Genomic DNA, 14,665 nt, shown 5'->3' on the forward strand with positions numbered 1-14,665 from the left:
ATTAGTTATGACATCCAAGGAAATAACAACAAATTACATGAGAGTACATACATGTTCTTAAATAAATTTATGCAAACAAATATTTTTCCAACTTAAAATGTTCCTCAAAAGGGGATTGTTGAAAGCCATCTCTGGGCTGTGTGTAGACTATATCATACATCACAGCCAGTGAATAGAAGAATCTGGTGTCTGGGAACTTCCAGTAGACATTTCCTCTGACAGACTTCCCATACACGCTGTGAGCCCTATTCAACATCTGCCAAAGGTCCCACACAGTACTGGAGTTGGGGTGACCTGCTGTAGCTGCACAGCCGCCCTGAGATGGGTGTGACCTGCCAAGACATGAATCAACCTGCTGACTGCAAGACATCAGGAAGAAAGACTCCTCCCCTCAAAGCTTATCCCTGCCTTTGATGTACCCCCTGAAATAAACCACAGGAGTTATTTTATAATTCTCTAGTTCCAGCTCCTGTGTAGACTAGACCTGTCAGGGGCTCCATATTTTGAAAATATCTTTCTGACTTTGTCTTTTGTTCTTCATTAATTATTGTAGACTTTAATTTCATAGGTGGCTTAAACCTTTCTGAGCAGGAAAAAGAACCCCCCTAACAAGGCACAGTATTTACCAGTACTGGCATACTTCCCTATTAGAGGTAAAGTTAGAATAAAGAGAGTATATAAAAATAAATGAGGTATACAAATGATGAGGCATCCTGTGAGGGGAAAGATAGAACAGCTATTAGACCATAAGTCTAAAATTTTTAGAGCTGAAAGGACCTTAGAAATGATGAAATCCAGCCCTGGAAAATTTCTTCTTGGAGGTGGCTCTATAGGTACTGCTGTGGTGGGACAGGAGGGCCAGACAATTATGTCTCCCCATAGTGGATAAGTTGATAAATTTTATTATGTGTTTCTTACCACAATAAAATATATAAAAAAGTGATTATAATACAAAAAGATAAACAAACTAGTGTTTATTTAAATTAGGAATAATCTAAAAAGAAGATATTTATAATTTTAGCTTTTTAAAAATATTTTTGGTCTATATTGTACATAAAGTATGGATAAATATTTTCATATGTGTAATGAAATGTACATGTAGGGAACTGTAAAGCACAGTTACAGAAAAAGCAGAATACTTCCAAAAATGAGAAAAACTCTTTGACTTTGATATTTACATAATAACCAGGTAAAGCAGATGTTAGGATATGATGTATTAATGAAATGTTGTAAAAAGAAATAAATGTTAAAGTTTAAAGATAAAAATTTAAAGTCATGTCTCTACTCTGATATTGCAGGAATATGGCAGGGCACCCACTGGTGGGTAAATGACATTCCAAGATGACCACATCAGGTCTACATCTGGTCATCCCCTGGACCCTTTAATTCCTGTAAGTATTTCTGTCTAAACAAGAGGAGCTATATGTGATGTCTTGAAACAGACCCCAAAACAATAAAAGAACTAGTCAAAAAGTGGTGGGATCAGAACTGGAGCTTGGTATGTAAAATGTAAATATTAAGGAAAGCTGGGCACAGGGAACATGGGAAATTTCCACACTACCTTTGCAGCTTTTTTTGTAAATATAAATTGTTTAAGTACTAAAAGCTTATTAAAAGTGGAAGAGGTACTTAAGCATGTACTTGTACACATAACCCCACAAACCTGAGCTGCAGTGATGATCTGATAAACAGGAACTGAGAGAAATATACATGTATCATTTCAAAAGCAACCCATGGAGAGAGGAAGAAGCAGTGATTGCAGAGGGCCTATGGGGCACCTGTGTGCTGGTCACATTCTACCTCTTGACCTGGAATGGTGGATGCAATATGTCTTAAATATATGATACTTCGCTTTACTGTGCTTTTTGTTACATTGCCAAAAGAGAAGTTTTGAAACACAGCACAGTACTGGTAAATACTTCCCTATTAGAGGTAAAGTTAGAATGAAGAGAGTATATAGAAATGAATGAGGTATACAAATGATGGGCATCCTGTGAGAGGAAAGATAGAACAGCTATTAGACCATGAGTCTGAATTTTTTAGAGCTGAAAGGACCTTAGAAATGATGAAATCCAGCCCTGGCAAATTTCTTCTTGGAGGTGGCTCTATAGGTACTGCTGTGGTGGGACAGGAGGGGTAGACAACTATGTCTTAGCAAAGCTCTCAGGAGAATCTGTTGCAACCAGATTATATACTACTGAGGCATCTGAGGAAGTGAAGTTACTTTGCAGAGCCAGAGTGTCCCAGATATTTCATTCCTAGAACCCAGGCCCTCAACTCTACATATAGCTCAAAGCTCCCAGCCAAGAATCTTGAGATATTACAAATCCTTTAAAGAACTATCAGTAAGTTCCACCAACCTCAATTAGCTTATCAAAGACATGAATTTCTATCTGAATTTTTTTTTTACTGTAGAAATGGCACTATGTTTCCAATATATTTTAGGTTTATTACTTCTAGTAGAACATTAACACATTTGTTATTTATTGAAGAATGGCAGATCAAGGATACAAAGGCTGTTAAAACTGTCCAGCTACTAATCTGCTTACTCATTTTGAGCATGAGAAATCTGATAGCACAAATATTAGCAACTTGTCAAGAGTGTCTATAGTTAAATTCTCCTTTGTTATATCAAGAAATTAGCTGGAATTTCTTCCTAATTCTGACTGTCCAATGAGATAAGTTAACATGCAATATGTAATAGAATTAGGTTTTGATGTGGATTATTTGATGAATAATTCAGTTATTTCTGTAATTTTTTATTAAAAATAATTATGGCTTACCTATGGTATAATGAAACTTAACAGAAGACAACAAATAATTTTCATTAGATATTTTTTAATGTGAGGGTAATTCATAGAAAATTAAAGCAGAATTTAAGAATGTTTTTGAAGAAATAAAATTCTTAGGTAGGCAATTATGAGTAAGATAATCATCAAAATAGCCAAAGTCACATGATTCTTCCACAAACCCCAAAGTGAGAGATCAATGTTCTGCAGTTCCAAGAATTCTTCACCAGAACATCTGAAATTAAACACAGAAAGAATGTAACTTCATTCCTAGAATCTATGAAATTTTAGTCAATACAGTTGCTGTTCCTTAAAGACATCTCTATGCATACAAAATCTTCAATAATTATCCCTTTATATATAATACCTATGAATCATTAAATAAATCAAAGGGGTATACATATCCTACATATTTAAAAGAAGAAGTGAAGTAGGCTTAATGAACTTGGCCAAGTTTATAGTCACATTAAGAACCAAATTTCTAGCTTGATCAAATTCATATGTTTTTAAGTCTCTAATGCTGCCCTCTTTAAAGGGCCAAAATAATTATCAAGTGACCTTTCACTTACTCCTGATGGGGAAAACTGTGGCCTAAGTTATGACACCTATGCCCCTTCCTAAGATGATCAAAGTTGTTTGTAGTTCTGCTTATCCTTAAGACAACCTTCCTAAAAACATAGGCTAAGAATTCTAAAATCAGGACCAGAGAAGAGCAAGGGCTTCCAACCAGAGTTGTTTGTCAGCTGTCATTCCAATATTATGAAGAGCATCACAGATGCTAGGGTACAGGATATTACCTGCAGGCCCAGAAAACAGACTCAGACCTGAAGTACCAGCTGGAACAGAGCAGAATGGAGCATTCCTGCCGCAGGTAGAAAAGCACCTAATACTAAGACAGTATCAACTGTGCAGCCACAGTTATGGCCTGTTGTCTTGCGCATCTTGGCATTTAGAAGTTCCTAAAATAGCCATGACCTCCCTCTGCTAAGAGGAGCTTCTTCCTTCCTCTTGTGAATATGAGCCCTATGTAAGTGTGAAGCCTGTGGTGGCTCCTCCTTATCTGGTCCCACATTTCCAACCACTGCATTCTCCCTTGAAGCCTGGTGGTGACTCTATGTTACAAAGACGTCACACCCAAATCAAACCAAGGAGAGTGGACAAAAATAGAAAATCTCTTTTCCTAGAGGCTTTTCCCATTAGTAATTCAAAATACAAAACTGTCTTTTTACTAAGAATTATTTCTAAGTTATTTGAACATCCAAAAGGGATTTAAAATACCAGTATTCTCTTTTCTTTCATTAATTTTATATTGATATCAAATGATTAAAAACAGTAATAGAAAAGTAAAATATAAAAAGTACAAAACAAGATCTTCTCATTTCACTAAAACCAGCATTTCTATTTTAAGAACTTGATGCAAAAATGAGAATTCCTTCTTGACTTGTTGAAATATGTGTTTATTCACTAAAGGACATAACCATTGATAGGGAGAATTCCAAGTCAGTCAGTGTCAGTCTCTCTCTCTCTCTCTCTCTCTCTCTCTCTCTCTCTCTCTCTCTCTTTCTCCCTCTCTTTCTCTCTCTCTGTCACACACAAACACAAACACACCGCCCCCCCACACACACACACTCACACACACACATAATGTGAGCAGAGGAAAGGACTAGATCCAGATCTTAATGTTACCCCCTTTATGTTACTGCAGCCCTTTTAGTGCCTACTGTGGTCCATGGGCTGGGCTGACAGCACAGAATCCATACATCCAGAGACTATAAGCTTTGCTAAACTATCAAACAGCCTGTTTCAAACTCAAATGCTCTAAAAACTAAAAATTACTCAAAAACTGAAACATTAATTTTTCCAACATGCCCCCAGTGAACATTTCTATACAAAGACAATTTGGACTGTAGCATAATACAAGTACAACATGTTCACATGCATTAGTGCACAATGACTCACTTTATGAGCGGGAAAATGTAGGCTCAGAAAGGTTTGTTGACCCTGAAAATTCTTGTTCCAGCTCTAATCCCAGGGGACTCTCTATATCTCATCATAGTAATAATAAAGCCTCTTAAGACATTGGACACAAACTTACATTACGTAGTTTAGACAGTTATTGCCATGTGTTATATTGAGAGCTTGACAGAAGTATCATCCCAAAAATTCATTATGCTGCAAAGCCTATGTGACACAAAGGACAATGCAAGGTGGTTTTAAATTTCAAAACATTTTCAAAGAATCATAACGATTAAATCTTCAAGTTCAATCTTTATTGTTATTTCCAAATATATACAAAGTTGCATATTCACAATATGTCACAAATTAACTAATTTCCCTGGAAATTAAGAGGCCTAAGGTTGGGATATTCCTTCCAATTGGCCAAGAAGGGAGATATCTTGGTAGATCACCCCAAAGCCCCTTCTTTCTTCTCTCTTTAACTGTATAACTCTATAATCTTTATAAGTAAAATGATATAGTATTGCTCAATGAATATTGCTGACTTATGGTAATGATCTTTTCTTGTTTTCATCAAAATCACTTGTAGGAGTTAAAATCTTGGTTACAATGTATTAAGACATGGTTTTCTTTGGAGTTGATTCCTTTGCTAGAGCCATAAGGCTAGGAGTGTTATTTAGCCTCTTTGTTTCTCATAATTTCTCTTTAATCATATGCTAAGTATCCCAGTCTCCCATCCTCTCATTTATTTCCTTATTGAATATAAACACAATGTTTTTCATCTGCCATTCTTTCCACTTTACTATAAGATTTATTCTCCTCACCTTTCCTCATCTGAAACAACAGGGTGACTGAGGAAAACCCCAGATGACTCCCTGACCTTGTGCTCCTGGAAGGTGTCCACAGGTCATGGCAGGGGAAGTGAGACTTATAGTCTTTATTTTCACTGTTCCCACCTTGGGCACCTATTCACAATGAAAGTCAAGGACAACTTACTGTAAAGCCATAATAAGGAATGCTGAAGTACTGAATCCACAAGATCTGAGGAGCTATGCTTCTAAGATATAATGGCAGAACCAAAATCATCTACAAAAAGCAAAAATCATGAATTAGAACTGGTCCAGGAATTTCATGAGGAATTCTAGAGAAGAGCATTTTCAAGAATGCTATAACCTTCTAAACATTTCTGGTAGGAACAACTCTTGAAATTCTTTGACCTTGCTCTAAATATTAATCTTCCTTTGTATGTGTAAACCTCACATGGCCAAGACTGTTTAGGGTTTTAATTAATGAAAATATACTCTAGTCTATATCATAGATTTCATTTATTTGGAAGATCCTTAATTGTTAATACTATATTTTCATGTTTTTCTGTACTTGCAAACAATGGAAGATTAAGAAATATATTCATCTCTTGGTATCCAAGGGAGACCAGCTCTAATACTCACATATATAGATACTCAAATCTGCAGATCTCAAATTCTATTATTTTAAAAGAGCATAGTATTTGCATGTAATCCCAAGCAAATGCTTTATACTTTAAATATACGTATCCTTTGCATTTCAAATCATCTTCATATTTTTTTACCTACTATAATATAAATGTTGTATATGTAGTTTATACTATATACATATAACCATATAAACTATATAGTTTAGGCAATAATAACTAAAAAAGAAAATGTACATATTCAGTACATACCTAATTTTTGTTCTGTATGTTTTCCATCTGTGGTTGTTTGAATTTTCTAATGCAGAACTCACTGACACAAAGAGCTGCCTACTGACTATCCTAAGTATAACACCAAGGTGTGTTGCTCCTAATGATTCTGAAAATCTAGGAACATATACAAGAATGTTCCTGAGCTTCACATACACCTCTCCATTTCCATACAATTGTAAGATTTGTTATTTACAACGATTTGCTTTTTGCATCAATGACATTAATAATAATTTGGGGTTCAGAATTGTAGGCTTCAGGTTTCCCAATGCTTAGAACTTATAAACTGTATAGCGTGGTGTAGTACAGCAGAAAACATGGATAATCCCTCTGTTTAAAGCTATGAAAAAGTGATATTGCAATGCAGATTCAGGAAGGAGCTCTGGAGATGAATGAGAGGCCCACATAACACTGGCCCCAACTGGGTTGAGGTGAGCTGGGATTTGCACAATGGTGGCAGTGCTGTGGTGAGCCTGTGTATATCAGACTTGACCTACCAGAAGTGCCTGGTGTATAACATGACATCTCCGAGTGAAATAAAATTTTACAACTGGCTTTTAAAATTCTACATGAAAACTTCCAAATCACAATCAATGTATCAAATAAATCAAACAAAACATCTTTATTTACTGAAGGACTTTTTTTATAGTAGATGAAATACAAATTACACATCACATTGTTTATGGTATATATTGGCAGTTGACAAATTCAGAAATTGACAAGAGTATGTGTAAGCCATGCTTTTATGTTTGCCTCAAAACGAATCCCCAAATTATGGATAACTATACCACATTAATAAAAAGAACTTTTTAAAGTGTTGTATATGTGTCATTCAAGGGCATCTCTTTCTACTGTACCAGAAAGGATGTCCATACCAATTGGCTGAGCATCCCTGTTTAGCTGATATTGTGTAGGAATATGTGGTAATAGGCTCTATTTATCTGTTGATTCATCTATGTGAGTGCAAATTTTAGGACCATGAAAGATTAAGACTTTGTAATCATTTTCTTAAAAGATGAAACAGAAACATATTGATATTGGCGATTCTCAGGAATCCAGACAACAAGTGACCTAATACTATGGACTTTAGAAATTTCCAGTAATTTTAAAACATTTTCAAAATGCAAAAGGCATCCAAGCTAGACCCCCTGTTACACTTCTCATGGAGTGTAACATGAGAAAGTGAAAGCTTTCACTTTCACCTTGGGGAATAGTGAATCCAACCAAACCAGCTCTGCTGCTTACACAGCTGGCAGTTCTCTAACACCAGCATGAAAGGCAGGTGGACAGTCTGGTTTTTTTTGCGAGGGAATCAATCATTATTCTTGTTTTTGAAGTCCTAATTTATAAACATTAATAATCACTAAAAAGTCTTTTTTTAAAAGATCATTAATAAGGACATGGCTAAGATAAGTAAGTACATGAGAACACTAGCAGAAAAGCCTATATAAGAGCAAGGAAGAAAGTGGTACATTCTTTAATATAAACTACAGTTCAGTCTATGGCTTCCTGAAACCATCAGATTCCCACATCCAGAATCCTCAAAACAGACTTTTTATGACAGGAAAGTGTCAGAGAAACAAGGGGAAAAAATTCTGTCCCCAGAGAAGCCCAATTCACACTCACCAACATAAAATAGATGTCCATGACCCATCTTGTTATAGTTACATCACTATGACTTATTCCTATGGCCAGTGACATGGAAATGGATGAAAAAGCCACCATCATGAGAGTAAAGATCATGATGAAGAAAGCCTCCACTGCTGGATTTGATCCTTAAAGAAAACAAGGGATTGGTTTAGCTGTGTAGCTCCCTGTGTATCTGGAACAGTTTATAGTGCCAATAAGATTACAATATCCTGAGAAAGTAAGATCAGAACAACAAAAAACACATGCAACTACCCTGTGTCACTAATTTCATTATTTCTCTTCATGCAACTGAAGGGTAGCCATCTTCATAAAGTAAATCCCCTTAGTATAATCACCATGTGGCTCTGTGATTGGGAATAGGGCTGCCAAGCTTCTTAAATTACTTTATAATTATCATGAGCTAATGCTCTGTATTAGTATGGTCTGAAGATTTTGGAACATCTGTAAGAACACTGATAAGAAGTCTACAGCTCTAAGATTCCATGCCTAATTCTCATAGCACACTTCTTATTTATAAAATTGAAGTTTCCAGCTCTATTAGTGGTTATAATCCTGTGGTGAGTTATCATAGAAAATTCTAGAGTGTGAGTGTGTGTGTGTGTATGTGTGTGTGCACGTGCGCACATACACACACATATTAGTGAAACTTATAGAAATGATAATTCAGTGAGCCTGGTGTGAAGCCAGAGCATAATGCACAACTGATTCTGTTCTACATAAACATAAAATAGATGTAATCTAACAAACAAGTAATTTTATCAAATCAGTAAATCCCAAAGTCACCGTCTTCCTCTCATTAGAGTAGGAGACAGGGACAAAAGATATTCATACATTGTTTTTTTCAATCTCTCTCTACATATCTCTGCAAACAGAGATATTATCTGCCTGTGTATATTTTTTTTCTACATAGAGATGCATGTAGTAAGATATAGAGAAAAAAAATACAGATAGGCAATAAATATCCCAGCTTCTCTAGCACAATCTAGTGTTTTAGTATGATTCATGGCATCCCTCAGAAAAATATAGTTCCATAAATACATTTTAAAGTTCAGTTGAGAAAAAGTCTAGAAAAAGTGTCCACATTAACCAGCTAATTTAGAGAATATACCATCAATGCATGATTCCTTATAGCTTGTTTTATGGTTTTGGGAACCAAAAGCATGTTTGCAATGAGAAGTTAACATCTCCACATATTCAAGGCTAGAGACACATCCCCTTTGTCTTGTTACTTACCCACCATGAAGTATACTATAAAAGCAAATGTAAAACTTGGCAAGAACCTCCTGGCTAGTAAGTCAGATAAATATTTCCAAAGAAATAAGACGACACTTTGTAGTATCCACTGATGTGCTCGTGTCTGCAGAACAAAAACACACACAACACACCCCAGATTAGTCCAAGAAGGCACAGCCCAGATGAGATGCTGCTGTGCATACTCCTGCTGCCACCAGGTCTGACACTGCAGCTGCCCACACGTTCCAGGCTGACCCTCCCCCCATCCTTCTATTTCTCAGATGCAGCCTCCCTGGGGCATTAGCCCCATGAGGCTCTTGCTGTGACCCCCTCATGACAGCACTCCTCCTGCTGCCACCCACTCTGGCCCATATCACCCCTCCAGGGGCAGATTCTGCATCTCCTCACTCTCCTCAGAGTCTCTGCTTCTGCTGTCAGGCTGGCTCTGCCTGAGGAGCAGCACTTCAGGGCTAACTTCAGTGGTAATGGAGGCTTTTCTTCTCTCCACTTCTGAGTGTGAAAGTAACATGGTTAATTTCCAAGGCCCTCTAGCAGATTCAGATCACTAAATTTGTTTACTTCTCTCTCTTTTGTTAAAAAAAAGAAAAAGACTTCTTCCTCCCATGATCCTGCCTCCAAGTGCAGCACTATCAGCAATCAAATTCTCATCTCCCCTCTTCCTGACACCTTTCTTCCCTAAATTCCAAACTCTTTCACCAGTGTCTTCATTCCTTTCCTCTCTGGTAATTCCTGTCCTGGGCATGAAGGCCTGAGTAAATTTCCTCCATCCTTGAAAAATACAGGGAAAAACCATCTTGCTCTTGCTCTTTCCTGTAAGGCTGCCCTCTGGGTCTCTTCACTTTTTCTTTGATCCACTCAGAGCTATGCTTGGCCACATACTTTGTCAACTTCATATCCCATTTCTAATTTGCTGCTTACACCTCTACTTAATCTCTACCGAAGACTCTGAAAAATTTCCTTGGGAGGGTCATTATGACCTATTTTTTTCCTAAAAACTAAAGATACTTATTAACCCCTTTATTCCTTGTTTTCTCAGCAGAATTGGGATTTGATGACCATACCCTAACCTTAAAATTTCTTTTTTCTTTGTAGCAGGTCCCACACACTCTTGACTTTCTATCTCAATTGGGACTGCTTTTGCTCACTTAATATTGGTAGTCCTTATATAGACTTTGTGTTTTACATGGTAAATATGTATAATTTAAATGTCAATTTGAAAACATAAAGAACACAAGGGAAAAGAAAAGAAAAATAAATACCAGTAATCCCCAGAATCACATTTTTGGTCTAATTCTGCATTTAACCATTTTCCCCCAGCCAGCAATGTCCCTTAACAGAATAGAGACCAACTCACAGAAATAGCTGCTTCTGGACCACAAAGAGTTTCACAGCTGACACGCTATTGAAACACTGGTGAGCCATCAAGAAGAAGAACACTGCTGCTCTGTCAGGACAGAGTGGGAACAAAAGCACCTCAGGTAACTCAGCACCCTTAGGTTGGTTTCTTCCCATAAAACTCCTTCCAGAAATAATGTAATATCAAATACATCTTAAAAAGAAAAGTAGAACTCTTTAAGTTTAAACAGATAGGAAAGCCTGGCCCCTTCTAGTGGCTCTCCCAACTCTGTGTCTCCTCATTGGTACCCCTGTCACTCCACACTATAGCAAAAATTGAAATTCTTGTTTTGGGTTGTTGTGCACTGACTTGTTTTCCCTAAAATTCATCTATTGAAGAGATAACCCCCAATGTGATAGTACCAGGAGGTAGGCTTAAGGAAGTAATAAGGTTTACATGAGGTCATGAGAGTGGAGCCCCATGATGGGATTAGTGAATTGGTGGAGAGGAAGAAACACCAGCTGTTCTCTGCCATGAGAGGATGTCCAGTGAATGTCCCATTTACAAGCCAGGGAGGGACCCTTATAGGAGCCTGACCTGCTGGAAGGGAATTCTAACCCCAGACTTCCAGACTCCATTTTTGAGAGAAAATAACATTCTGTTGTTTCAGCCACCAAGTACATGGGATTTTCCTATGACAGCCTGAGCTAACGTAAAAATACTCCCTCATCTTCAAATTAACTCACAAAAATGCTGTATGTCATTCCTAATGTACGAAAAGAGAAACATTAAACTAAATGAACCTAAATAAATCTCCCAAGAGTTAAAATATTTAATCATCCAGTTTGGTTTTAAAGTGAAGTAATAAGAAAGTAAGACATGTGGAAAGTAATGAGATAGGGGAGGAAACCCCTGCCCAGCTCCTTGCTGTAGTCACCCAGGACAGGGCCATCATTAGCCTTGACAGTTATCCTTGATGTGGGACAGCCACTTTCCTACAGGATTTTCTAGGATGCTCAAAATAAAAATCAATTTGATGCTTATTTATAATATAAAAAGTAATTTGATCATGTGTATGAAGCTTTGATACTTATTTCTTGGTTAAAATAATTGAGGTTCAGAAAGAAAATCCTTATACTCCAGTAGAAATAAGAATTTCATGAAAGCATGCCACCATCCCTGAAACAAAGAAAAGCTTCCCTTCCAAACCAAACAACTGAACTGAAAGTAAAAACCAGAAAGTGAGATAATGTGTGTATCATTTCAATGACTTAAAAAGAAGAGAACATTTTTATGCATATAAATCCAAGTAAATAATTCCAACTACTTAGAAAAATAAAAAGAAAAAGAAGAGCCCATAGGCAATTTTTTTTCACCTAAAGAATGAAGAACTAAGGGGTATAAGCTGTTTTTAGTATGAAAGTTCACATAATAATCAAAGTGAATGGAAAATAGCCAGGCCCAAGAGAAAAACTACTATATAACTTTTGCTATTGGAATAAACATAATATCAAGTTGAAAGGCAATTTTAGAAACATGGGACATGGCAAAAATTCACTTTAATTTGTTGTCTTGCATTTAATAATACAAATACATTTAATAATGTAAGTCAAAAATACAAATTAAAATGAGGTTAGTGTTCATTTTTTTCCAGAAAAAATCTGAAGAAACTGCTAAAGTTCTTCTTTATTTCTTTGGCTTTTTCTATTAAAATATTCATGATTCTAAGAAAAAAACAGCATAATTCCTTCTAATACATAAGATGATTTATTTTACATTAAACAGTTTTATTATTAAAAAATTTTAATGTTAAAATATTTAATGCTTTTCAAGAGGTAACCTTCATATAGATCTGATTTATTTTTATTCATAAATTGACAAATTGTAATAGTATATTTCTGGGGCAAAAAGTAATGTTATGCTTCAAGAATATAATGTGTGAAAGAATAGCAAAATGAAAATAATTATGGTGGTACCCATCAATTCAAGTATTCATCATTTTTTATGATGAGAATATTTGAAATTTATTCCTAGAAATTATGAATTGTACATTATTCTTTTATGGATTCACCATCCTGTGCAGTGTATCTCAAAAGAGAAGAAGAGGAGGAGGAGGAGGAGGAGGAGGAGGAGGAGGAGGAGGAGGAGGAGGAGGAGGAGGAGGAGGAGAAGTTGTTCAAAAGAAAAAACCTATACTTTCTGCCTTACTGAGATTAGTACTTTCAACCTTCATCACCTCATTTCCCCATATGTTAGCCTTTAGCAACCCCCATTCTACTCTCTGTTTTTTAGAGTCCAATAGTGTCAGAATTTACATATGAGAACATGTGACTTTTGTCTTTCTCTGTCTGGATTATTTTACTTAGCATAATGTTCTCCATTTCTATCCATGTTGTCACAAATGGTAAGATTTCTTTTCTTGAGGCTGAACAGCATTCCCTTGTGTATACACACACTTTCCTTATCCATTCATCAGCTGATGGACACTTAGACTGATTTCTGAATCAACTATTGTGCACAGTGCTGCAATGAACATGGGAGTGAGACTCCTCTTAACAAACTGACTTCAAATATTTTGTATAAATACACAGAAGTGGGGTTACTGGATCCAAATATTTTTAAACACCTTTTTTTTTTCAATTTGTTTAGTAATCATCACAACTCTTAAGGCTATTCAAATAAGCTCACACTCTACACAGGATTCTAACCCAGTTCCTTGGTTACACAGGGTAAGAGAGAGTGCAAAGACATTGCTTGGTCTCCCCAAAGAACTAAACTGTTAGCCTCTTCAAATGATGAGGCACTGATACTAAGCCCTGAAGAAAGGTCTAACAATCTGGTTTCAGAGATAAGGCTGAATTTTTTTTCATAAACAGAAGAATCAATTACATGAAGATGGATTTGATGAGCCACACACATTGGCCACTTTTACAATGCCCAAACTTATAAAAAGTTGTAGCAATTGTAAGTAAAAAGTACAAATTATAATGAGGTTAGTGTTCATTTTTTTCCAGAAAATATCTGAAGAAACTGCTAAAGTTCCTCTTTATTTCTTTGGCTTTTTCTATTAAACATTTAATAGTTAGCATTTCACTACTTTAAAATTGCAGCTGATGACAGATTTCTTAATATTTTTCCAAATGCTTCCTGCTACATGATATACACAGTACACAACTTTGAGAACCTGTGATTATGTTGAGCTTGGTTAAGAAATAGTATCTACACAGGGCATAAACCAAGTATTGGCAGAGTTGTAAAAAATTCCAGAGATCTCTGCCTTTAGAAGCTAAAAAGGAGACTTAACTCTGGAAAACAACTGTAATAATTGTCTCTTCATAGAGAAAAACAACCTAATTCAATAAAGAGGAAAATTCACTGTACTTGAATAAAGAATTAACTTTTATGGTTATTCTTCCATTCAAAGCAACCAGCCTATAACAGGGATCCATTTCAGGCATTTAGTATGAACTTTCCTACTCAAACACAGGAGGCTTATTTTAAAACTGATGTGTTTTATTCTCTTTTCTTCCTATTTTCCTTCTTCCCCTCCCTGTGTGTGTAGAAGTAAGATTCACATTTTTTTGTGTGTCCTAGTCTGGGCTATCATATGCAGGTCATTAACATGTTCAGATCATTAACAAGAATAAGGAAATTGGTATTAGTAAGATGTGAAAAGATAGAAACTGGTACCAACAGATCTGACCAATGGCTTCTTCAGGGCACCATGTGGACATTATATATACCTTTTAAAAAGTATACTTGGAGTCTAGTTCCGGAATTTCCCTTTAATAACACTTTGTTCCCCTTGTAGAGAGGAAAATAACTCTGGAAATGTTAGTCTGCTCTTTCTTTTTTGTATACTAGAGGAAATCAATAAAATTTATTTTTGTGTGTTTTGCAAAACCCTGTTCTCATGATTTGCACTGGCATCTGGGACAAGGACTGAGCTTTTGGAATCAA

General features: G+C 36.1%; 1 protein-coding gene across 1 annotated transcript in view; it reads right to left on the bottom strand.

Moving 5' to 3' along the window:
• Positions 1-245: 245 nt before the first annotated feature.
• Positions 246-14,665, bottom strand: part of LOC101960085 (broad substrate specificity ATP-binding cassette transporter ABCG2) — a 41,921-nt gene continuing 27,501 nt past the window's right edge. The window contains 6 exon segments of the mRNA XM_078020730.1: positions 246-332; positions 5,742-5,831; positions 8,092-8,240; positions 9,349-9,417; positions 9,420-9,472; positions 10,724-10,813. Coding sequence (XP_077876856.1) covers positions 246-332; positions 5,742-5,831; positions 8,092-8,240; positions 9,349-9,417; positions 9,420-9,472; positions 10,724-10,813 — 538 coding nt within the window.

Source organism: Ictidomys tridecemlineatus, chromosome 9 (assembly GCF_052094955.1).
Source record: "Ictidomys tridecemlineatus isolate mIctTri1 chromosome 9, mIctTri1.hap1, whole genome shotgun sequence".
Taxonomy (NCBI): Eukaryota; Metazoa; Chordata; class Mammalia; order Rodentia; family Sciuridae; genus Ictidomys; species Ictidomys tridecemlineatus.